Source organism: Larimichthys crocea, chromosome XII (assembly GCF_000972845.2).
Source record: "Larimichthys crocea isolate SSNF chromosome XII, L_crocea_2.0, whole genome shotgun sequence".
NCBI classification, from domain to species: Eukaryota; Metazoa; Chordata; class Actinopteri; family Sciaenidae; genus Larimichthys; species Larimichthys crocea.
In genome coordinates, this window is record NC_040022.1 from 20,718,506 (window position 1) to 20,744,230 (window position 25,725).

At 37.4% G+C, this 25,725-nt stretch overlaps 1 long non-coding RNA gene and 3 gene segments (V, D, J or C); 3 read left to right on the forward strand and 1 right to left on the reverse strand.

The window, feature by feature from the left end:
• Positions 1 to 2,085: 2,085 nt before the first annotated feature.
• Positions 2,086 to 2,535, forward strand: LOC113747081 (immunoglobulin heavy variable 3-66-like). The segment is given in 2 exon segments: positions 2,086 to 2,134; positions 2,222 to 2,535. Coding segments are annotated over 2 exon segments (363 nt in total).
• Positions 2,536 to 3,688: 1,153 nt separating this feature from the next.
• Positions 3,689 to 4,142, forward strand: LOC113747082 (immunoglobulin heavy variable 3-30-3-like). The segment is given in 2 exon segments: positions 3,689 to 3,737; positions 3,832 to 4,142. Coding segments are annotated over 2 exon segments (360 nt in total).
• Positions 4,143 to 7,241: 3,099 nt separating this feature from the next.
• LOC104939250 (Ig mu chain C region membrane-bound form-like) overlaps positions 7,242 to 25,725 on the forward strand; it is a 99,188-nt gene continuing 80,704 nt past the window's right edge. The window contains 2 exon segments of the C gene segment in view: positions 7,242 to 7,340; positions 7,432 to 7,727. Coding sequence covers positions 7,301 to 7,340; positions 7,432 to 7,727 — 336 coding nt within the window.
• The window catches only part of LOC113747087 (uncharacterized), a 64,621-nt gene continuing 52,430 nt past the window's right edge, over positions 13,535 to 25,725 (reverse strand). Inside the window, exon 3 of the long non-coding RNA XR_003463321.1 lies at positions 13,535 to 13,640. This is a non-coding gene — a long non-coding RNA (uncharacterized LOC113747087). The remainder of the gene's footprint in view (positions 13,641 to 25,725) is intronic.

Genomic DNA, 25,725 nt, shown 5'->3' on the forward strand with positions numbered 1-25,725 from the left:
CAAATCACCACTAACCAACAACAAAGACATAAATATATAATGTAACACAAACACAACGCGAAGCAACTATGCCCCAATAAACATGTTGACATTTTAGCCACATCAATGTTTAAATTATCTATAAAGTAGGGCACAATATGGGAGTGAAAAATAATGTTTGAGTTGTTTTGATAAAAACACTACTGTAAATGGCAGTCAGTGTCAAGTTTCAGTAATACACCTCACTGAGGTGACCCATGACTTTTGTGAAAGCGAATGAACTGAAAGTTCATAAGACTGACAGTGTTGCTTGTACTCAAATGTTCTTTTTAAGTACAATCCTCACATTCTTACTCTCTCACAAAACACACGTGTGGAAATGTTTCCACACACACTGAAAAAAGAAGAAAAGCTAATCAACACCCTTTGTGCCTGCACAACATATATCCTTCATAATAGCTTTTGCAGTTACAAAGTCACACTTGTCCCAGGCTTGGATTCATGGATTCATCACAGACCAAGAAAATGACTTTATTCACATTAGCATAATGAAGTGACTAATGAGAAACAGAGGCTTAGTCAAGGCTAGTTCACATATTAAAATAAGTCCTGTATGTTTTAGATGACAGATTTTTGAATTATTAGAATAAATGTGGTTGTGTTTTTGATAGATATTAAGTCTTAAATTTAGTGCCCAGTTTCAAGAAATATCAGCAGTCTGGATCTCTCCTCCATGTGAGGAGGAGTCAATGCAAAACTCAGATGTCTTCCACCTCTACTTATCTGACTGCAGAGAGGATGACAGAGAACAGTGGACACACAGTTTAACATGATGGACTATAGGACAGGACTGCTGCTTTTAACTATCTGCTGGGCAGGTGAAGATCTTCACTGATCATTTATTTGATTTTTGCTTGTAAGTTGTAATTTTGTTGTTCCTGATGGTTTTCTTTGTTGTCTTGACAGGTGTTGATGGTCAGACTCTGACAGAATCTGAACCAGCGATTAAAAGGCCTGGAGAATCTCACAGATTGACCTGTACAGCCTCTGGATTCACATTCAGTAGCTACAGTATGGTCTGGATCAGACAGGCTCCTGGAAAAGGACTAGAGTGGCTTGCTTTTATCTATGGTGATGGTAGCGGCACTTTTTACTCTCAGTCAGTCCAAGGCCGGTTTACCATCTCCAGAGACAACAGCAGACAGCAGCTGTATCTGCAGATGAACAGTCTGAAGACTGAAGATTCTGCTGTTTATTATTGTGCTCGAGAGCCACAGTGACTGGAGTTGGTTGAACAGCTGTACAAAATCCTACAGTACTGATCTTAACTGAACTGGTAGATCCTGAGAAAGAGGGTCATTGTGTAACATCACAAAGCATTAAATAAATAAAAGTCTTATTGTTAAGATCACTTCCACAGAAAACAGCCAGTGACAGCAAAACAATCATTATCATGAATGAAACGTGAAATGTGATTGTTTAGTTTTAATGTCAATCAATTTCATTTCATCCATTTCATTCAGCTTACATATAGAGATAGATGCCCCAGTGACATATTGACTAAAATGAATTGTGTCCTACAGGCCCCTGGTCACCACATGACACCTGACATCACAGCAACAGGGAGACACACAGACTGAACTTTCTTCACGTTTTTGATAAAACAGAACTAAAAAAACATCAGACAATAGCAAAATAATTTCAGTGCTGAGCTGAAATCACTACAGGTAATTTATTTATATTTACTGTCTCTGTGGTACAGTATAGTATAGCTTAGCATAGTTTATTGGTTATATGTGGGCAAATTGCTGCTGTCTGTCCACACCTGTAAAAGTGTGGTACTTCTCTCTGGTGTGACTGTTTTGTCTATTAGCTGCTGTGTTACTGTTGATGAAGAATTTACTCAATTTTAAACTTTAAATGACTTGGACGGACGATTCCAAGTCATTAAACATCCAGTCTACTATCTTTAGACAAGAGACATTTATGTTAAATCTAGTTCTCTCCTCCCTTTGAGGAGGAGTCAATGCAAAACTCAGATGTCTTCCACCTCTACTTATCTGACTGCAGAGAGGATGACAGAGAACAGTGGACACACAGTTTAACATGATGGACTATAGGACAGGACTGCTGCTTTTAACTATCTGCTGGGCAGGTGAAGATCTTCACTGATCTTAGTCTTGGTTAGCTTTTATTTTTGTCACATGCTAATTTCGCTTGATGTTTTTATCCCTCTTAACAGGTGTTGATGGTCAGACTCTGACAGAATCTGAACCAGCGATTAAAAGGCCTGGAGAATCTCACAGATTGACCTGTACAGCCTCTGGACTGTCAATCAGTAGCAACTGGATGGGCTGGATCAGACAGGCTCCTGGAAAAGGACTGGAGTGGCTCGCTCTTATCAATAGTGCTAGTGACAGCATCCACTACTCTCAGTCAGTCAAAGGCCGGTTTACCATCTCCAGAGACAACAGCAGAGAGCAGCTGTTTCTGCAGATGAACAGTCTGAAGACTGAAGATTCTGCTGTTTATTATTGTGCTCGAGAGTCACAGTGACTGGAGTTGGTGAAACAGCTGTACAAAATCCTACAGTACTCATCTTTACTTGCCTGATAGAAGCCATGAATGAAGTATATGACATAATGTATAATCTATGCTATTGTATGTTTTATATTTCACATTTGACAACAATTTTTAAGCAGTGCAACACTTTTACTGAGAAACATTCTTAGTCAACTGTAAATCATTAAAAAACACAATAAAGGTCACTTGTTCATAAAGGGATCAAATACAACAGAATACACTTGTAGGTAAAATTAAACAACTACTGCTGTTAAATATTTCTACAAATTAAGCAATAATGTTTATACATGATGTGGAATATATGATTAAAAATGGACTCCTGCAGAAGAAACGTCCTACGTTCAGACATTAGAGACACCACCACATTTGTTCATGAAGACCTACAGTACAGGTGGCAGTAGAAGACATGAAGTCGGATGACACTATGACACAATGGGTTTAAACGGGCACATACACACACACACACACACACACACACACACACACACACACACACACACACACACACACACACACACACACACATTCATGGATTCATGGATTCATCAGAAACCAAGAAAAGGACTTTATTTACATTATTTTCCCAAAGTCTCCAAGGCCGCCTGTTTTCCATCACCAAAACCATTTCCAAAAAACTGGTGCCCTTGGAGATGAAGATTCTAATACGATAAGACTTCCTTGAGAACCACACACCAGACTACAAAAAACAATCAACACTGACGTATATGATGTATGAAGATGTCAAATCTGGCCTTTGAAAACAAACTGTTGGTGATCAGAATAAAACGATAGATTATTCATATTATTTTAAATGTTCTCATGTGCTGCCCGTTATGCCTGTTTCTCATTAGTGACTTTGAGCATAATGAAGTGACTAATGAGAAACAGAGGCTTGGTCAAGGCTAGTTCACATATTAAAACAAGTCCTGTATGTTTTAGATGACAGACAGTGGTTGTGTTGTTAATAGATATTAAGTCTTAGATTTAGTGCCCAGTTTCAAGAAATATCAGCAGTCTGGATCTCTCCTCCATGTGAGGAGGAGTCAATGCAAAACTCAGATGTCTTCCACCTCTACTTATCTGACTGCAGAGAGGATGACAGAGAACAGTGGACACACAGTTTAACATGATGGACTATAGGACAGGACTGCTGCTTTTAACTATCTGCTGGGCAGGTGAAGATCTTCACTGATCTTTCATTTGATGTTTTGATTTAAGTTATACATTTGTGGTATGTGAACTATTTTATTGTATTTTTTATCTTAACAGGTGTTGATGGTCAGACTCTGACAGAATCTGAACCAGCGATTAAAAGGCCTGGAGAATCTCATAAATTGACCTGTACAACCTCTGGATTGTCATTCAGTAGCAACTGGATGGGCTGGATCAGACAGGCTCCTGGAAAAGGACTGGAGTGGATTGCTGCCATGTATGATAGTAGCAACATCCACCACTCTCAGTCAGTGAAAGGCCGGTTTACCATCTCCAGAGACAACAGCAGAGAGCAGCTGTATCTGCAGATGAACAGTCTGAAGACTGAAGATTCTGCTGTTTATTATTGTGCTCGAGGGCCACAGTGACTAGTGTTGGTTGAACAGCTGTACAAAATCCTACAATACTCATCTTAAGAAGATTGATAGAGCACAAGTATTTCCCCTTCATATGCTTTATATTCTTCTATATTGTAATAATAATGAATATTTAAAATAATGCATTATACAAAGTACTGAACATTGTTCCTTCCAAAATCCAATAAAGAAAATTAAATTGATGAAAAACACAACAAAGATCACTTGTTGGTAAAAGGGTCAAAGACAACACAACAATCTTGTTGGTAATTACACTATTACAAATATTAAACACTTCTACAAATTAAGGTACAATAATGGTTGTAAATGTTGTGGAATCTAGAAGCTCCAAGTTTGTCTTTATGTCTTCAAACATCTGCAAACACTATAACCATTAAAAGTCTTTTATACAAACCTGCAAAATCAGACTGAAGCTTTCAAACTATTCACATGATGCACGCATACATGGAGAGAACATGCAAACTCTGCATGTTTCAATAAATATCTAAATTAGTTTAAACTTACAGAAATGTAAAAAAATACAATTTACAAATGTTTTTATTTCTTTTTTAATAAAACCATGTTTGTCTTTTTCTTTTTGAAGTCAGGAAGATATGAATTACAAAGATGTGTTGCACTGTGCCAGAAGTTACAGAAACTGTCATTACAAAATCCAATTAGTGAATCCATTAAGACCACAGCAGCCTGATGTCAATACTGTAACAAAGCTGGAATTGATTAAATTGTTTGAAGGAAACTGGTGCAAGAGATCTCCAGTTTGGCTGAAGATGCTTGTCTTCTCAAAACTTGATATTTGATATTTATTTGTTTTAAAATGAATGGTCATGATACAAATCAGAAGAAATGTGTTGTTGCAGCAAGAAAAGAACTAAAAATTTGTAGATCAAGTAAAACAAATAAATCATATGAGTTATATGAAACTAAAATAAGAATAGAAGTAAAAATAAAAACTGAGTAAAGTGACAGTAGTTGATGGTCAGACTCCAGAAACATGATTATCTAAGCCAAGACCAGTCCTGTTCTCTCTTCCCTGTGAGGAGGAGTCAATGCTCATCATCATCCTGCAGGGAAAGGACTGGAGTGGACTCAAGTTCAGTACCGAATTAGACAAAACGTGACTCTAAATGGACAGAATGCGCAGCCTGAAGACACTGCTGGGTATCACTGTTCCAGAAAAGACACAGTCAGAGCAATAATATTAGAGTCACACAAAAATTATAAGTACAAAAACTGCTTCTTCTATTTAGCTCCACAGGGCACATTCAGTTGTCTCTGTATCACTTCTGTTTTTTTCTTTTTTTTGCAAAACTGGTTGTGAATAAGTGTTAGTCTTAGTCTAGTGTCTCTTAGTCTAAATGTCAATTTAAACATGTAATTAAGTAAAAACTTTTTTTTTTTTCCATTTCCTGTTGAGGAAGTTGTGAGTTACAAAGTGTTGCACTGTACAGGAATTTACACATAGTATAATTACAAAATCCAAACAATGAGTCAAATAAAACCACAGCAGCCTCCTGGTTTACTTGTGTCAATACAGAGAAAAAGCTGGAATTCATTAAACTGTTAAGTTTCTAACCCTTAAACTGGCAGAAACGAACTCCAGTGCTGAAGACACTTCTCTTCTCTAAACAAATTATTAGGTAACATTTACCAATTTGTTTAAACCATGATAGATTGGTCATGATAGAAATCCGGGGGAAATCCATTCTGCAGCAGCACAAGGAAATATACACAGATATACATCTGTATATATCTGTGACTGTATATATCGACTATATAGATATAGATACTATAGATACTATAGATATATAGATAATATAGAGTAGGAGCAATATTTATATTATATATATAGGAAGATATACTATATAACGAAAAGTGACAAAGGTAAAAGTAAAGTAAAAATGAAAACTGTACAAACGCAATTAATTCTGGGTTATAGTGATGTGGTATTTTTTTTGATGGTCAGACTTCACTTTTCCTTGTGAGGAGGAGTCAATGCAAAACTCAGATGTCTTCCACCTCTACTTATCTGACTGCAGAGAGGATGACAGGAACGTGGACCACACAGTTTAACATGATGGACTATAGGACAGGACTGCTGCTTTTGACTATCTGCTGGGCAGGTGAAGAACTTCACTGATGTTTGAGTTGATGTTTGGATTTACGTTATAGATTTGTTACATGTGATGTTTTTTTTTATTTTATTGTTATCCTGACAGGTGTTGATGGTCAGACTCTGACAGAATCTGAACCAGCGATTAAAAGGCCTGGAGAATCTCACAGATTGACCTGTACAGCCTCTGGATTCACATTCAGTAGCTACTATATGGCCTGGATCCGACAGGGTCCTGGAAAAGGACTGGAGTGGGTTGCTTCCATCAGTCAAAGCAGTAGCTACATCTACTACTCTCAGTCAGTCCAAGGCCGGTTTACCATCTCCAGAGACAACAGCAGAGAGCAGCTGTATCTGCAGATGAACAGTCTGAAGACTGAAGATTCTGCTGTTTATTATTGTGCTCGAGACTCACAGTGACTGAAGTTGGTTGGACAGCTGTACAAAATCCCGCAGTACTCCACTTCACTTTACTGATACAAGCCAAGCAAGTAGATGACATAATACTGTATACTATATGCTGTTGTATATTTTATTTGTCAGATCTGTGATGAAATATATTGTTTTATATTTCATATTTGCTAACAATTTTGAAAACGCTTGAACACTTCTACTGAGAAACATTCTTGCTTAACCATGAACCGATTAAAAACAATAACGATCACTTGTTCATAAAGGGATAACACAACACTGGTAGCTGAAATTAAACAACTACAACTGTTAAATCATTTCACAAAGATAAGATAAAGATTAGATAAAACAATGTTCATACATGAATATGTGATTACAAACTGATGAATAACTAACAACAGTGGCAGCAGAAATCATGAAGTCAGATGACACTATGACAGTGATAGTCTACACACACACACTCGCACAATCATGTATGCACAATATGAAAGTAACAGCTGATGTTGTTGCTTGTGAGTACATGTGTTTGATTCTATGCAAACTAAGTGACGTTCCTTGTTACTCAGCTATAAAAACTTCGCATCAGGCTGTCAGTGGAGTTCACAGCTCGTCACTTTCAACATAAACCATGTTTTCTGTAGCTCTGCTGCTGCTGTTGGCAGCTGGATGTGAGTCTCCCTGGATTTGTCAAAGTTAACTGTTTTTTTTTTTTGCAGTATACCTTGATCATTTGTTACAAAACATTTTCTTTTTTAACAGGTGTGAAGTGTGAACAGTTGACACAGCCAGCCTCTGTGACTGTGCAGCCAGGACAGCGTCTGACCATCACCTGTCAGGTCTCTTATGCTCTTAGCGGCTACTACACTGCTTGGATCAGACAGCCTGCAGGGAAAGGACTGGAGTGGATTGGAATGAGATATACTGGAGCTGCATATTACAAAGATTCACTAAAGAACAAGTTCAGCATTGACTTAGACACTTCCAGCAAAACAGTGACTCTAAACGGACAGAATGTGCAGCCTGAAGACACTGCTGTGTATTACTGTGCCAGATATCCACAATAACACAAAGCTTCAATAGACCTGAACAAAAACCCCTGAAACAACTGTGACATGAAGTCACCAGAGGAGGAGCCCTCACACCACTAATGATTTCAACCATTACCAGTTCAGTGTTAAAGAGAGAAACAGTCTAAAGATCTTTAGTCTAATCTTAAGTTATCTAGTCAGTGTTTTGTCAAAGGTAAGATGATTTGTTACGATAAAAAGAACATAACTTATGTTATGCTGCCTTTTTTTAGGCTGGAACCCACAATGACAACCCACAATTTAAATATGGCTAAAAAAATGTTTTTCTTTTTGTCTTCAAGAGCGTTTCCTCCTCATTGTTGAAGAAAAATCTATCAATTTTCCATAACCACTTATCCTAATCATGCCTGTGGTGGCTGGAGAGGCATGGAGCTGACACATAGAGACAAGAAAAAAGATCCACGATCACATTTATACCTGAGCAGTTTCAGTCACCAGTTAACCTATTAACCTGCATGTCTTTGGATTATAATATATTACACATACATATTTTACATTACACACATAACATTGATGATTGGCTATTGTGAGTCCTGGTGCAATCATGTGAGCTGGTCACACTACATGTTTTGGTAGGCCTAGTTTAAAATTAATTTACAATACATTAAGGGACTCCCTGCTACAGTATGAGTAGACCAAATCTGATATCGAGCAACACAAAACCATGAAAAGCAAAAAATAAAGAACTGGACTTCATCCTTCCCATACATGGAGAGAACATGCAAACTCCATGTTTCAATGAATGTCTAAATTAGTTTCAACTTACAGAAATGTAAATAATTACAATTTAAAAAATGTTTTTATTTTTTTAATAAAAGCATATTTGTCTTTTTCTTTTAAGGGCACATGATTTACAAAGACTTTTTTTCCTGTTCCTTTTTCCTATTTCCATTTTCAGAAAATTATAAATTACATAGATGTGTTGCACTGTGCCAAAAGTTACAGAAACTGTCATTAGAAAATCCACGACAGCAGCCTGATGTCAATACTGTAACAAAGGTGGAATGAATTAAATTGTTTGATGGAAACTGGTACGAATGATCTCCTGTGCTGAAGAGTTTGGCTGAAGACGCATCTCTTCTCAAAACAGGATATTTGATATTTGTTTGTTTTAAAATGAATGGTCATGATACAAACATGAGTTATATTAAACCGAAATAAGAATGTAAGTAAAAATAAAAACTGAGTATAGTGACAGTAATAATGCTGATGGTCAGACTCCAGAGACATGATTCTCTAAAAGCCAAGACCAATCCATTTCTCTCCTCCCTGTGAGGAGGAGTCAATGCAAAACTCAGATGTCTTCCACCTCTACTTATCTGACTGCAGAGAGGATGACAGAGAACAGTGGACACACAGTTTAACATGATGGACTATAGGACAGGACTGCTGCTTTTAACTATCTGCTGGGCAGGTGAAGATCTTCACTGATCTTAAATCTGATGTTTGGATTTAAATTGTAAATTTGTGGTATGTGAAGGTTTTTATCTTATCTTTACCTTGACAGGTGTTGATGGTCAGACTCTGACAGAATCTGAACCAGCGATTAAAAGGCCTGGAGAAGCTCACAGATTGACCTGTACAGCCTCTGGATTCTCATTCAGTGGCTCCAGTATGGCCTGGATCAGACAGGCTCCTGGAAAAGGACTGGAGTGGCTCTCTGTTATCTATAGTAGTGGTAGCATTTACTACTCTCAGTCAGTTCAAGGCCGGTTTACCATCTCCAGAGACAACAACAGACAGCAGGTGTATCTGCAGATGAACATTCTGAAGACTGAAGATTCTGCTGTTTATTATTGTGCTCAAGAGCCACAGTGAATAGCATTTGTTGAGCAGCTGTACAAATTCCTACAGTACTCATCTTTACTGGACTAATACAAGCCAAGCATGACATAATACTACAGTATATACTTTATGCTGTGGTATATTTTATTTTTGTCATATTTTCCCTAAAATATATTGCTTTATATTTCATATTTGATAACAATTTTGAAAACATTTTTAAACAATGCTAAGTTTTGAATACTATTGATGAGATTACAGATATTAAACACTTCTACAGATTCAAATACAGAAATGGTTGTAAATGATGTGGAATCTAAAGTCAGTCATAGATGAGAGTTTAAAATAATGATACAGCTACTTGAATAAAACCATTAGAGGGCAGTCAGTGTCAAGTTTTTCTCTCCTCAGTCACTAAAAGGAGACTCTCAGAACTTGTGTCCTGCTCATCTGTTTTCCTCTAGAGGCTCCAAGTTTGTCTTTATGTCTTCAAACATGTATGTTTGTTTTTTTCTTTTGAGGCAACTGATGTACAAAGACAGTTTTCCTGTTCCTTTTTGGTATATTTCAAGTTTCAGGAAATTATAAATTACAAAGATGTGCTGCACTGTGCCAAAACTTACAGAAACTGTCATTACAAAATCCAATTAGTGAATCCAGTAAGACCACAGCAGCCTGATGTCAATACTGTAACAAAGCTGGAATGAATTAAATTGTTTGATGGAAACTGGTAAGAATGATCACCTGCTGAAGAGTTTGGCTGAAGACTTCGCTTCTCAAACAGGGTATTTGATATTTGTTTGTTTTAAAATGAATGGTCATGATACAAACATGAGTTATATAAAACTAAAATAAGAATATAAGTAAAAATACAAACTGAGTATAGTGACAGTAATAATGCTGATGGTCAGAGACATGATTCTCTAAAAGCCAAGACCAATCCAGTTCTCTTCTCCCTGTGAGGAGGAGTCAATGCAAAACTCAGATGTCTTCCACCTCTACTTATCTGACTGCAGAGAGGATGACAGAGAACAGTGGACACACAGTTTAACATGATGGACTATAGGACAGGACTGCTGCTTTTAACTATCTGCTGGGCAGGTGAAGATCTTCACTGATCTTACATTTGGTGTTTGGATTTAAATTGTAAATTTGTGGTATGTGAAGGTTTTTATCTTATCTTTATCTTTACAGGTGTTGATGGTCAGACTCTGACAGAATCTGAACCAGCGATTAAAAGGCCTGGAGAATCTCACAGATTGACCTGTACAGCCTCTGGATTCACATTCAGCAGCGCTGAGATGGTCTGGATCAGACAGGCTCCTGGAAAAGGACTGGAGTGGATTGCTTATATCTATAGTAGTAGCATCTACTACTCTCAGTCAGTTCAAGACCGGTTTACCATCTCCAAAGACAACAGCAGACAGCAGGTGTATCTGCAGATGAACAGTCTGAAGACTGAAGATTCTGCTGTTTATTATTGTGCTCGACAGCCACAGTGACTGAAGTTGGTTGAGCAGCTGTACAAAATCTCACAGTACTCATCATTACTGGACTGACAGAGCACAAGCAAGATGTGTATGACATAATGTATCAAAGCTGTTTTTGCCTGGAGGCTCCAACGTTCTAAGTATGTCTTTAAACAAAATACTGATACCATTAAAAGTCTTTTAGCCTTGACTGAAGTTGAACTATTTACACGACCCTTATCTATGCCACTGTATTTCTGTTTACAGCAATTACAGTCAGCAAATGAAAACGTGACAGTAAATAAAAGCTTTCATCAGATGTTTTATGATTTGAAAACATGTTAGACACACTGTAAACATATCTTCTGCAGCGACATTCTTGGTGGTTGCTTCTTTTGTTTTCATGGGTGCACATCATTATTGTCATTGCAATGCTGGTTTTATTGCATATCTTTTCCATTATCAATGATTCATTTTAATATTGACAGAAAAAAAAACGTTTTTTTTTTTTGCAGTTATACAAGAATTTACGTTTGAATAATGAATTGTTTTCAATACAAAACATATACTCATTATTAGTTTACAGAATGAACAAAATTACCAGTTGTTTCATTCCTGTAAATGCAGAAACATTTTTTTAAATGTTATAATAGAGCGTGGAACAAAATTAAAATGTCATACGTAAAGTAGAAGTGATTTCCAGGAATGTTTCATATAATAACATCAACAGACTCTTCTATTTGCTCCACTTAGACCAACATTGGTGCTTAATGTGTTTGATGCAAGCCAAATCCAATCCAGTTCTCTCCTCCCTGTGAGGAGGAGTCAATGCAAAACTCGACGTCTTCCACCTCTACTTATCTGACTGCAGAGAGGATGACAGAGAACAGTGGACACACAGTTTAACATGATGGACTATAGGACAGGACTGCTGCTTTTAACTATCTGCTGGGCAGGTGAAGACCTTCACTGACCTTTCAACTAATGTTTGAATTTAAGTTATTAATTTGTTGTATGTGATGTTTTTTTTGTTTTTTTATCTTACCATTATCCTGACAGGTGTTGATGGTCAGACTCTGACAGAATCTGAACCAGCGATTAAAAGGCCTGGAGAATCTCACAAATTGACCTGTACAACCTCTGGATTGTCATTCAGTAGCTACTATATGGCCTGGATCAGACAGGCTCCTGGAAAAGGACTGGAGTGGATTGCTGCCATGTATGACAGTAGTCACATCTACTACTCTCAGTCAGTCCAAGGCCGGTTTACCATCTCCAGAGACAACAGCAGAGAGCAGGTGTTTTTGCAGATGAACAGTCTGAAGACTGAAGATTCTGCTGTTTATTATTGTGCTCGAGAGCCACAGTGACTGAAGTTGGTTCAACAGCTGCACAAAAATCTACAGTACTCATCAGACGCACTAATATAATTAATATCCTTAGCTCAGGTAGTTCAAGAAAATGATTTAATTCCCTCAATACAAAACATCTTTTCTCTTAATATGTTAATTAGGCATATTTATTCATCAAGAGTTTTATATAACTACGCATAATTTGAATTACTTAAATGTATAAATCATGTTAATAAATTAGTATATGTCACTGCCTGATCTCCAGACCGTCATTTCTAAGCAAATATTAATTCTGAAATTAAGCAATCCTTGGAAAAATCATGTGAATTACCACAATAGAAAAACCCACAAACTTGACTAGCATCAATTAGGGTCATTTGAAAAGTGTTCATCATCATTTTAATATTGACATAAAAAAAATCATTAATTTTTTGCAGTTATACAAGAATTTACATGTTTGAATAATGAATTGTTGTCAATACAAAACATTTAGTCATTATTAGTTTACAGAATTAACAAAATTATCAGTTGTTTCATTCCTGTAAATGCAGAAACATTTTCAAAATGTTATAATAGAGCGTGGAATAAAATTAAAATATCATACGTAAAGTAGAAGTGATTTCCAGGAATGTTTCATATAATAACATCAACAGACTCTTCTATTTGCACCACTTAGACCAACATTGGTGCTTAATGTGTTTGATGCAAGCCAAATCCAATCCAGTTTTCTCCTCCCTGTGAGGAGGAGTCAATGCAAAACTCGACGTCTTCCACCTCTACTTATCTGACTGCAGAGAGGATGACAGAGAACAGTGGACACACAGTTTAACATGATGGACTATAGGACAGGACTGCTGCTTTTAACTATCTGCTGGGCAGGTGAAGATCTTCACTGACCTTTCAACTAATGTTTGAATTTAAGTTATTAATTTGTTGTATGTGATGTTTTTTAATCTTACTGTTATCCTGACAGGTGTTGATGGTCAGACTCTGACACAGTCTGAACCAGCGATTAAAAGGCCTGGAGAATCTCACAGATTGACCTGTACAACCTCTGGATTCACATTCAGTAGCTACTATATGGCCTGGATCAGACAGGCTCCTGGAAAAGGGCTGGAGTGGATTGCCTGGATTGATACTGGTGGTAGTAGCAAACACTACTCTCAGTCAGTCCAAGGCCGGTTTACCATCTCCAGAGACAACAGCAGAGAGCAGCTGTTTTTGGAGATGAACAGTCTAAAAACTGAAGATTCTGCTGTTTATTATTGTGCTCGAGACTCACAGTGACTGGAGTTGGTTGAACAGCTGTACAAAATCCTACAGTACTCAACTTCACCGGGCTGATAGACACAGCCTTGTCTTACATCATTAATGTTATCAGTTCAAAAAATTCAAAATGATACAATACACAGACATTTATGTACCACTGAAGTATTATTGGCTTTAAGGTTATATTAATTAAAAATAAGTATTTTTGTGATTTCGTAGTTCAGTTTCAGAGTGCAATACCACTGTTGTAAATATGGACAGCTGTAATGTGCATTTGTTATGATCATGTTACTTCGGACTGTAACCAAGCGAGTCAACAACTTTGTCAAACATCAAGCAAGTGTAACGAGACATAGCAGCCAGTTAATATTAGTTATTAGTCCAACATCAAGAAGCCCAGTTCAGCGTCTGTCTTCCAGCATTTTATTTCATGAAGCTCTTGCCAACGACTAAAAGTCAGTCCCAGTTTTTTCTTTAGTCGCTCTCTCCTTTCTTTTCTTAGCTTCCTCTGTAAATGTCCTCTTCGATCTCTTCACGTCTATCATTATATCCTTATGTCCTGCGGGGACTGGTTAGATTTCCTGCTACCCCAGATTTTATTCTGGTAGAACACCGTCTCTGCTGTACAAAATCCTCATACTCATCTTTAGAATTCAATTAATTCATGAATTTAACATGATGGACTACAGAACAGGACTGCTGCTTTTAACTATCTGCCGGGCAGGTGAAGATCTTCATTTGATGTTTAGATTTAAGTTGTAAATTTGTTACATGTGATGGTTTTTGTTGTTATCTCGACAGGTGTTGATGGTCAGACTCTGACAGAATCTGAACCAGCGATTAAAAGGCCTGGAGAATCTCATAGATTGTGTATATTTGTTGTATGTGAAGGTTTTTTATCTTATCTCAATCTTGACAGGTGTTGTTTTTTCTATTGCTTTTTTCTTCATATTCTTCTATATTATATTGATATTAAATATTTTAATTTCGATACATTTTAATAGGAATATAAGTAAACACAACTGGGTAAAGTGACAGTAGTAATGCTGATGCTAAGACTCCTGAAACATATCCTGAAACATTCAAAACACCACTTAAAGTATGTATGACTGTACCAAACATTTGTTCACAAAGACCTACAGGTGACAGTAGAAGACATGAATTCAGATGACCCTGTGCCTCCAGATTTTAAACAACAGATGTTCAGAAAATATTTGAACATTTATGCACAATATATACTGTGCATTGTGGCTAACCAGAAGCTACTGAGCAGAATACATAAATACATCTAATCTGAGTATATATATATGTTACAGTTCAATTACTTGAAAAGTTTCAGTTTAAATCATGAGAGAGGTGTGTTTCTCTGTGAGGAGGAGGAGTCAATGCAAAACTCTGATCTCTTCCATCTCTACATATGTGTTGCAGAGTGAAGGACAGAGACTAAATCACTGACATACACACTGCAGACTGGACAGAGACAACTGGCTTTTACAATGATCAGACCTGATTATTTGGTTGTTTTTCTCATCCTGTCTATTAACTGTGCAGGTAAGAACGATAATTGTTTTTCTGACAATCTGGCTGCATTACAGTAACTAATGATGTGTTTAACTGTCTGTAGGTACTGAGGGTCAAACTCTGACTGAGTCTGAACCAGTGGTTAAAAGGCCTGGAGAATCCCACAGACTGACCTGCACATATTCAGGGTTTAGTAGCACTCCTCATAATGCTTGGATCAGACAGGCTGCTGGAAAAGGACTGGAGTGGGTTGCATATGTCAGACATGACAGTAGTAGCATCTCCTACTCTCAGTCAGTCAAAGGCCGGTTTACCATCTCCAGAGACAACAGCAGACAGCAGGTGTATCTGCAGATGAACAGTCTGAAGACTGAAGATTCTGCTGTTTATTATTGTGCTTCCCGGTCGAGTCACGAGTGACGAAGTTGGTTGAACGCTGTACAAAATCCTACAGTACTCATCATTACCGGACTGACAGAGCCAAAAGCAAGCATGTGTATGACATAATGTATACTTTATGCATTGTGAACGTTATGTTTAATATTTTTCCAATAATATTGTGTTCATATTTTATATTTCATAACATGTTTTTAAATACTGCAAAGTCTGAAACCTTTACTGATAAATATTTTTAACTCAACCATAAAGCAATAACAATACAATAAAGGTCATTTGTTCATGAAGGGATCACAGCAAACAAAATAATCTGGTAGCTGAAATTGAACTAAAGTACAGCTGTTAAATATATCCACAAATTAAGACACAATAATGTTTATTTATGACGTGGAATCTGTGATTAACAATTGATGAACAACCAACAACAGTTGGCAGCAGAAGACATGAAGTCAGATGACACTATGACAGTGATAGTCTAAACCCACCATACACACATACACACTACCCACTATACTGCACACAATGAAAGCAACAGCTGATGTTGTGGCTTGTGACTTGTGACAGTGTTACATAAACATTTACACATGAATTCCCAGTATGGCTCACCAGAAGCTGGTTAGCAGATTCCAAAAATACTGGAAATCTGTGTATAAAAAAGCATTACAGTTAAATACAAAACAGCATTACATAATTAAAACAATATAAATAAAAGGTAAAAACAATGAGTTGAAGTGTTGTTTTTGAGATGTGGTGTTTCTCGTGAGGAGGAGGAGTCAATGCAAAACTCTGATCTCTTCCACTCTACAATGTGTTGCAGAAAGTGACAGAGACTAAATCACTGACATACACACTGCAGACTGGACAGAGACAACTGGCTTTTACAATGATCAGACCTGATTATTTGGTTGTTTTTTCTCATCCTGTCTATTAACTGTGGCAGGTAAGAACGATAATGGTTTTTCGACAACTGGCTGCATTACAGTAACTAATGATGTGTTTTACTGTCTGTAGGTACTGAGGGTCAAACGGACTGAGTCTGAACCAGTGGTTAAAAGGCCTGGAGAATCACACGACTGACCTGCACATATTCAGGGTTTAGTAGCACTCCTCATAATGCTGGATCAGACAGGCTGCTGGAAAAGGACTGGAGTGGCTTGCCTGATTCGTAGGTAAATGGAGAGCATCTACTCTCAGTCAGTCAAGGCCGGTTTACCATCTCCAGAGACAACAGCAGACAGCAGGTGTATCTGCAGATGAACAGTCTGAAGACTGAAGATTCTGCTGTTTATTATTGTGCTCGAGAGTCACAGTGACTGAAGTTGGTTGAACAGCTGTACAAAATCCTACAGTACTCATCATTACTGGACTGACAGAGCACAAGCAAGAGGTGTATGACATAATGTATACTTTAGCATTGTGAATTTATGTTTAATATTTTTCATACAATAATTGTTTCATATTTTTTATTTACAACCTGTTTTAAATACTGCAAAGTCTTGAAACCTTTTACTGATAATTATTTTAACTCAACCATGAAGCAATTAACATACAATAAAGGTCATTGTTCATGAAGGGATCACAGCAAACAAAATAATCTGGTAGCGGAAATTAAACTAAAGTCCGTTTAAATAATTCCACAAATTAAGACCAATAATGTTTATTTTGACGTGGAATTTGTGATTAACAATGATGAACAACAACAACAGTTGGCAGCAGAAGACATGAAGTCAGATGACACTATGACGTGAAGTCTAAACGCACACATACACACATACACACAATATACTGCAAACGATGAAAGCAACAGCTGATGTTGTGGCTTGTGACTTGTGACAGTGTTACATTAAACATTTACACATGAATTCTCCAGTATGGCTCACAGAAGCTGGTTAGCAGATTCAATAAATACTGGAAATCTGTGTATAAAAAAGCATTACAGTTAAATTACATAAACAGCATTATCATAATAAAACAAATATAAATAAAGGTAAAACAATGAGTTGAAGTGTGTTTTTGAGATGTGGTGTGTTCTCGGTGAGGAGGAGGAGTCAATGCAAACTCTGATCTCTTCCATCAGCTACATATGTGTTGCAGAGTGAAGGACAGAGACTAAATCACTGACATACACACTGCAGACTGGACAGAGACAACTGGCTTTTACAATGATCAACCGATTATTTGGTTGTTTTTCTCATCCTGTCTATTACTGTGCAGGTAAGAACACATAGTTGTTCTGAAAACCCCTGGTACAAAGACAATCTGGCTGCTTACGTAACCAATGTTGTGTTTAACTGTCTGTAGGTACGGAGGGTCAAACTCTGACTGAGTCTGAACCATGTTAAAAGGCCTGGAGAATCCCACAGACTGACCTGCACATATCAGGGTTTATGCCCATTACGGAAGCTTGGATCAGACAGGCTGCTGGAAAAGGACTGGAGTGGCTTGCTAACTATCAATAGGCTAGTCTACATCTACTACTCTCAGTCAGTTCAAGGCCGGTTACCATCTCCAGAGACAACAGCAGACGCAAGGTGTATCTGCAGATGAACAGTCTGAAGACTGAAGATTCTGCTGTTTATATTGTGCTCAAGAGCACACAGTGGACTGAAGTTGGTTGAACAGCTGTACAAAATTATACAGTACTCGTCATTAAAAGGTTAATAGAGCAGCAGCATGACATATTTTCTTTCATATTCTTATTCCATCCTGTTTTATACATATCATTTTATATGGCTTTTTCTTTAAATTTGTTACATTTTATTAATATTAACATTTTAAAAATACAGTATCCAAAGTACTGAAAATGGTTACTTCAACAAACTTTTAAAGAAAATAAATTGATTAAAACACACACACACACACACACCATGCACAACAAAGGGTCACATGTTGATAAAAGGGTCAGAAACAATACAACTATCTTGTTGGTGATTAAACTATTACAAATATGACACTTCTACAATTCAGATATAGTAATGGTTAGAATGATGTGGAATCTAAAGTGAGTCATAACACGAGAGTGAAAAATAATGGTACAGGTACCTCAAAAAACCATATAGAGCGGCATCAGGTCAAGTTGTTTCTCTCCTCTGTCACTAAAAGGAGACTCTCAGAATCGGGTATCCTGATCATTGTTTTTCCTCTAGAGGCTTCAAGTTTCTCTTTATGTCTTCAAACATCTGCAACACTGAAACAAAAGTCCTTTATGCAAACTGCTAATGCAAAAATCAAAACTGAAGCTTCAGGCTATTACATGATGTGCGCGCCACGGAGAGACATGTTATTTCATTTGACTTCTTGATGGCTTGCAGAAGAATCTCTCCTATTGGAACAGCAACACGACCTTCTAGTGCCTCTTGGCTACGTGATTATTTCTTAGACCTGGAGACTAAATTTCACTGCAGAGTTTAACTGTGAAGTTTTTCTACACTGGCTATCCCTTATCTCCTGATTTTCCTGCTTCTCTCTCCCTGGCTAGTTGTTAAGTTGTCAAGCCGAGCTATTGCTTAGAGGGTGGAATTTATTTTTCTTCCATTTGTACTATGTATTTGTCTATACGGTATGTATGTGTACTGTAATACGTAGAGATTCCTTTCTTATTTCTTGTATAAGCTGTGCGTGAGCCACAGGGTGATATTTGGTAGGGATGTTTGGGCCTAATATTAAAACATGTAAAATACATTCCCTTGTGATTCTATATATCTTTGTTACTGATCTACTGCAATAAAATGTGTTTACAAAAAAAGAAAAGAAAAAGAAATGCCCCAGCTGAGGTTTGAACGTAGAAATGTAGAGAATACATTTAAAAAGTGTTTCTTCTTTTTTTTCTTTTTTATAAAAGCATGTATGTTTTTGTTTTCCTTTGAAACAACTGATCTACAAATACTTCGTTCCTTTTCTCTCTTTTTCCTGTTTCAGGATTTTAGGAATTACAAGAGTGTGCGCACTGTGGCGTCTAGAGCGTAATAACCGGGTAGGGACGCGAGGGACAGTCCCTACCATATCCAGACGCTACGTGTAGGTCACTATCAATACATCACTGCCTGTAGTCTTTAGTCAATGATTATGGCACACAAGGCTTAACTGTTGGTCCTCTGCTAGAAGTCCTGCCTCTAACCTAAACATCGCTTCTGATGGCCCCACGGTTCTTCATCTGCTTGTAAAACGCTGCAAACTGCAGTGCAGGTATCGCAACTGCGGTGTAAATTTGTCAACATGTTTGGCGTTTGTTCTGCCTGAGTCACATCAGCTAGATGGATTTAATATCAGTGGTGTCATTTACATTTATATTTGTGGTTGTGTCCTTCGTATTAGGATTTGAAGGATGTAAAGAAAAGAAAACTGGACATAAGACTCTTTTTTAGGAGTCAAAGGTGAGTTACTCACTCTTCGAAGTTGCCTTCTTTCATTACAGTAGTTGCTTTAAACTATAACTTTGCAAATACATTAAACTACTTGTGTTCTGTTTAGGTATTCAGGCATTCAAAATATGTCAATTCGTGATTTTTTTTTATCTGACTATGATTGTTGCTTGTTTTGATCATCAGGACCACAGAGTCTGATGTCAATACGTAACAAAGCTGAGTGAATAAACAGTTCATGGAAATCTGCAATGAAAGATCTCCTGTGGCACACTCTTCTCAAAACAGGGTATTTAAAAACATTACCTGTTTGTTTTAAAATGAATGGTCAAATCATAGACAGAAATATATAGTTGCAGCAACACTCTCTTCCTTGGAATTAAGCATTCTGAAATGTGTGAGATGTTATGATTTTTTCTAAATGACAAGTTCTGTCCATTGAAAACTATTTCACTTGTCAACTTGTGTCTGGCTGTGTTTTTGGCCAACTGCAACTTGTAATATAAGATTCTAATGAGGCTCGAGAATCATGATGTAGCAAAGACAGAATGCTGGCACACACCTAAACAAACACACTACACACACACATGCAAAATGCACATTTCTCTCATAGGAGGAGTCAATGCAAAACTCAGATGTCCTTCCACCTCTACTTATCCGACTGCAGAGAGGATGAAAGAGAACAGTGGACACACAGTTAACATGAGGACTATAGGACAGGACTGTCTGCTTTTAACTATCTGCTGGGCAGGTGAAGATCTTCACTGATCTCTCATTTGATGTTTATTTTAAGTTGTAATTTGTTATACATGAGGTTTTTTTATGTTATCTTTTACCTTGACAGGTGTTGATGGTCAGACTCTGACAGAACTGAACCAGTGATTTAAAAGACCTGGAGAATCTCACAGATTGACCTGTACAGCCTCTGGCACATTCAGCAGCTACGATATGGTCTGGATCAGACAGGCTCCTGGAAAAGGACTGGAGTGGGTTGCGCTGGGTTTGAAAATGATGATGACATAAATACTATCTCTCAGTCAGTTCAAGGCCGGTTTACCATCCCAAGACAACAGCAGAGAGCAGGTGTACTGCAGAGTGACACGTCTGAAGACTGAAGATTCGGCTGTTTATTATTGTGCTCGAGAGCCACAGTGACTGGGTTGGTTGAACAGCTGTACAAAATCCTACAACCAATCTTTACTGGGCTGATATCCGGCACTTCCATCAGTATTGTCATCATTCAAATAATACAGATAAGGAAATGTAACATGGGCAGAAAATGATCTGCAAATCTTTTATTACACACCATCTGTAACATTTAAATGTCCCTATGGCATTTACAGAAAGAAAAACAACTGCACTATTAATACATGTTTTGTAGTTGACACCAATTATTATTTAAACATTATGTCAATTCTTGTAATCCAAACAATGTTAATGATGTGTGTTTTAGCATGTTTCAGTTATTTGATTAACTTAACTTTATATGTAACTTGTTTTAATTGCAGCATTTATTTTTTTATTTTTTTTCTCACTTGCTGAACTTCTGACGCAGAACAACAGAAATACAGTGACGCAGATGTTTGAAAGCATGCAGAGAAACTTGAGCCTCTAGAGGAAAAACTGCTGCCAGGACACGAGATCTCAGAGTCTCCTTTTAGTGACAGAGGAGAGAAAATTGACACTTACTGCCCTCTTTTTTTTCATAAAGAGAACTTATGAAATAAATTTGCTGAAAGAGCAGACACCAAAACTGGGCTGAGGTTAGTTAAGAGTGTGTTGCCGATCACTCAATTCTGAAATAATCATAAACAAATGCACATTACAGCTGTGCGCTATATTTATGCACGTGGCTGTTGCACTCGGAAACTGGGGGTGCTACATGGCTAAAATACCCATTTCTAATATTACTTTAAAGCCAGTATAACCTCAGTGGTACTTAATGTCTGTGTATGTATGTTAACTGTTTTCTTATCTGTAATTATTTGAAATGATGACAATACTGATGGAAGTGCAGGTATATCAGCCCAGTAAAGATGGGTATTGTAGGATTTTGTACAGCTGTTCAACCAACTCCAGTCACTGTGGCTCTCGAGCACAATAATAAACAGCAGAATCTCCAGTCTTCAGACTGTTCATCTGCGATACACCTCTCGGCTGTTGTCGTGAGATGGTAAACCGGACCTGAACTGACTGAGAGTAAGTATTTATGTCACATCATTTTCAACCCAGGCAACCCACTCCAGTCCTTTCCCAGGAGCCTGTTGATCCAGACATACGTAGCTGCTGAATGTGAATCCAGAGGCTGTACAGGTCAATCTGTGAGATTCTCCAGTCTTTTAAAATCACTGGTTCAATTTCTGTCGAGTCTGACAATCAACACCTGTCAAGGTAAAGATAACTAAAACCCAACCTTCTGTAAACAAATTTAACAACTTAAAAATCAAACATCAAATGAGAGATCAGTGAAGATCTTCACCTGCCCAGCAGATAGTTAAAAGCAGCAGTCCGGCCATAGCCATCATGTTAAACTGTGTGTCCACTGTCTCTCTGTCATCCTCGCTGCAGTCAGATAAAGTAGCAAGGTGGAAGCCATCTGAGTTTTGCATTGACTCCTCCTGAGAGAAAAATGTGCATTTTTTGCATGTTTGTGTGTGTAGGTGTGTGTTTTAGGTGTGTGCCCCATTCTTTCTTTGATCATCATGATTCTAGCCTATAGAATCTTTATTACAAGTTGCAGTTTGGCCAAAAACACAGCCAGACACAAGTTGACAAGTGAAATAGTTTCATGGACAGAACTTGTCATTTAGAAAATAAATACATCCACACATTTAAGAATGCCTTATATTCAAGGAAGAGAGTGGTTGCTGCAACTAATATATTTCTGATCTATGATTTGACCATTCTTTTAAAACAAACAGGTAAATGTTTTTTAAATACCGGTTTTGAGAAGAGATGTGCCACAGGAGATCTTCATGCAGAATTTCCATGAAACTGTTTAATTCACTTCAGCTTTGTTACAGTATTGACATCAGACTCCTGTGGTCCGGATGATCAAACAAGCAAACATCATAGTCAGATAAAAAAAAATACACACGAATTGACATATTTATAATGCATCGGAATACCTAAACAAACAAGTAGTTTAATGAATTCTGCAAAGTGTATAGTTTAAAGCAACTACTGTAATGAAAGAAGGCAACTTCGAAGAGTGAGTAACTCAAACTTTGACTCCTAAAAAAGAGTCTTATGTCCAGTTTTTTTCTTTGACATCCTTCAAATCCTAATACGAAGGACACAACACAAAATATAAATGTAAATGACACCATGAATAAAATCCATCTAGCTGATGTGACTCAGGCAGAACAAACGCCAAACATGTTGACAATTTACACTCGCATTGCAGATACATGCACTGCAGTTTTGCAGCGTTTTACAAGCAGATGAAGTAAACGTGGGGCCAATCAAGAGCGATGTTTAGGTTAGAGGCGGACTTTCTAGCAGAGACCAACAGTTAAGCCTTTTGTGTGCCATAATCATTGACAAAGACTACGGGCAGTGGATGTATTGATAGTGACTAACAGTAGCGTCTGGATATTGGTAGGGACGTGTCCCTAGCGTCCCTACCCCGGTTTATACGCTCTAGACCGGCACAGTGCAACACATCTTTGTAATTCATAAACTCCTGAAACGGAAAAAGAGAGAAAAGGAAAGAAGTATTTGTAGATCAGTTGTTTCAAAGGAAAACAAAAACATACAGTGCTTTTAAAAAAAGAAAAAAAAGAAAGAAAAACACTTTTAAATTGTAATTCTCTACATTTCTTTCTACGTTCAAACCTCAGCTGGGGCATGTCTTTTTTCTTTTTCTTTTTTTTTGTAAACACATTTTATTGCAGTAGATCAGTACAAAGAACTATAGAATCACAGGGCATGTATTTTACATGTTTTAATATTGAGGCCAAACATCCCCTTACCAATATCACCCTGTGGCTCTACCACAGCTTAATAACAAAAATAAAAGAGGAAATTCTATACGTTTATACAGTACAAATACAACCGTATAGACAAACTACCATATTACAAAATGGAAAGAAAAATAAATTCACCCTCTAAGCACTATAGCTCGGCTTGACAAACTTAAACAACTAGCCAGGGAGAGAGCAGGAAATCCAGGAGATAAGGGATAGCCAGTGATAGAAAAACTTCATCTTACAACTCTGCAGTGAAAATTTAGTCCCAGGTCTAAAGAATATATCACGTAGCCAAGAGGCACTAGAAGGTAAGTGTTGCTGTTCCAATAAGAAAGGATTCTTCTGCAAGCCTCAAGAAGTCAAATGAAATAACATGTTCTCGTCCGTGTGCGCGCATCATGTAAATAGCCTGAAAGCTCAGTTGTGATTTTGCATTAGCAGTTTGCATAAAGGACTTTTTGTTTCAGTGTTTGCAGATGTTTGAAGACATAAGAGAAACTTGAAGCCTCTAGAGAAAAACAGATGATCAGGATACCAGTTCTGAGAGTCTCCTTTTAGTGACAGAGAGAGAAAAACTTGACACGGACTGCCCTCTAATGGTGTTATTTGAGTAACTGTACCATTATTTTTCACTCTCGTGTTAGGACCACTTAGATTCCACATCATTTACAACCATTACCTATACTCTGAATTTGTAGAGTGTAATATTTGTAATAGTTAAAATCACCAACAATAGTTGTATTGTTTCTGACCCTTTTTATCAACATGTGACTTTTTTGTGCATGTGTGGTGTGTGTTGTGTGTGTGTTTTCTATCAATTTAATTTTCTTAAAAGTTGGTTGAAGGACCCTTTCAGTACTTTGGATACTGTATTATTTAAAATCTTAATATTAATAAAATGGTGACAAATGTAAAGAAAAAGCCATATAAAAATGCATATGTATAAAACAAAGGATGGAATAAGAATATGAAAAGAAAATATTCATGCTTGTGCCTATTAACCTTGTAATGACGAGTATGGTAGTAATTTTGTAACGCTGTTCAACAACTTCAGTCACGTGGCTCTTGAGCACAATAATAAACAGCAGACATCTTCAGTCTTCAGACTGTTCATCTGCAGATACACCTGGCTGTCTGCTGTGTCTCTGGAGATGGTAAACCGGCCTTGAACTGACTGAGAGTAGTAGATGAGCTACTAGCACTATTGATATTAGCAAGCCACTCCAGTCCTTTCCAGCAGCCTGTCTGATCCAAGCGTTCCAGTAATGGGCTCAAACCCTGAATATGTGCAGGTCAGTCGTGGGAGTCTCCAGGCCTTTTAACCACTGGTTCAGACTCAGTCAGAGTTTGACCCTCAGTACCTACAGACAGTAAACACCAACATTACTGATGCAGCCAGATTGTCTGTACCAGGAGGTTTGTCAGAAAAACAATTATCGTTCTTACCTGCACAGTTAATAGACAGGATGAGAAAAACAACCAAATAATTAGGTCGATCATTGGAAAGCCAGTTGTCTCTGTCCAGTCTGCAGTGTGTATGTCAGTGATTTAGTCTCTGTCCTTCACTCTGCAACACATATGTAGCGATGGAAGAGATCAGAGTTTTGCATTGACTCCTCTCCTCACAGAGAAAACACACCACATCTCAAAAACACACTTCAACTCATTGTTTTTACTTTATTTTATTTGTTTAATTATGATAATGCTGTTATGTAATTAACGTATGCGTTTTTTATACACAGATTTCCAGTATTTATTGAATCTGCTAACCAGCTCTGGTGAGCCATACTGGAGAATTCATGTGTAATGTTTAATGTAACACTGTCACAAGTCACAAGCCACAA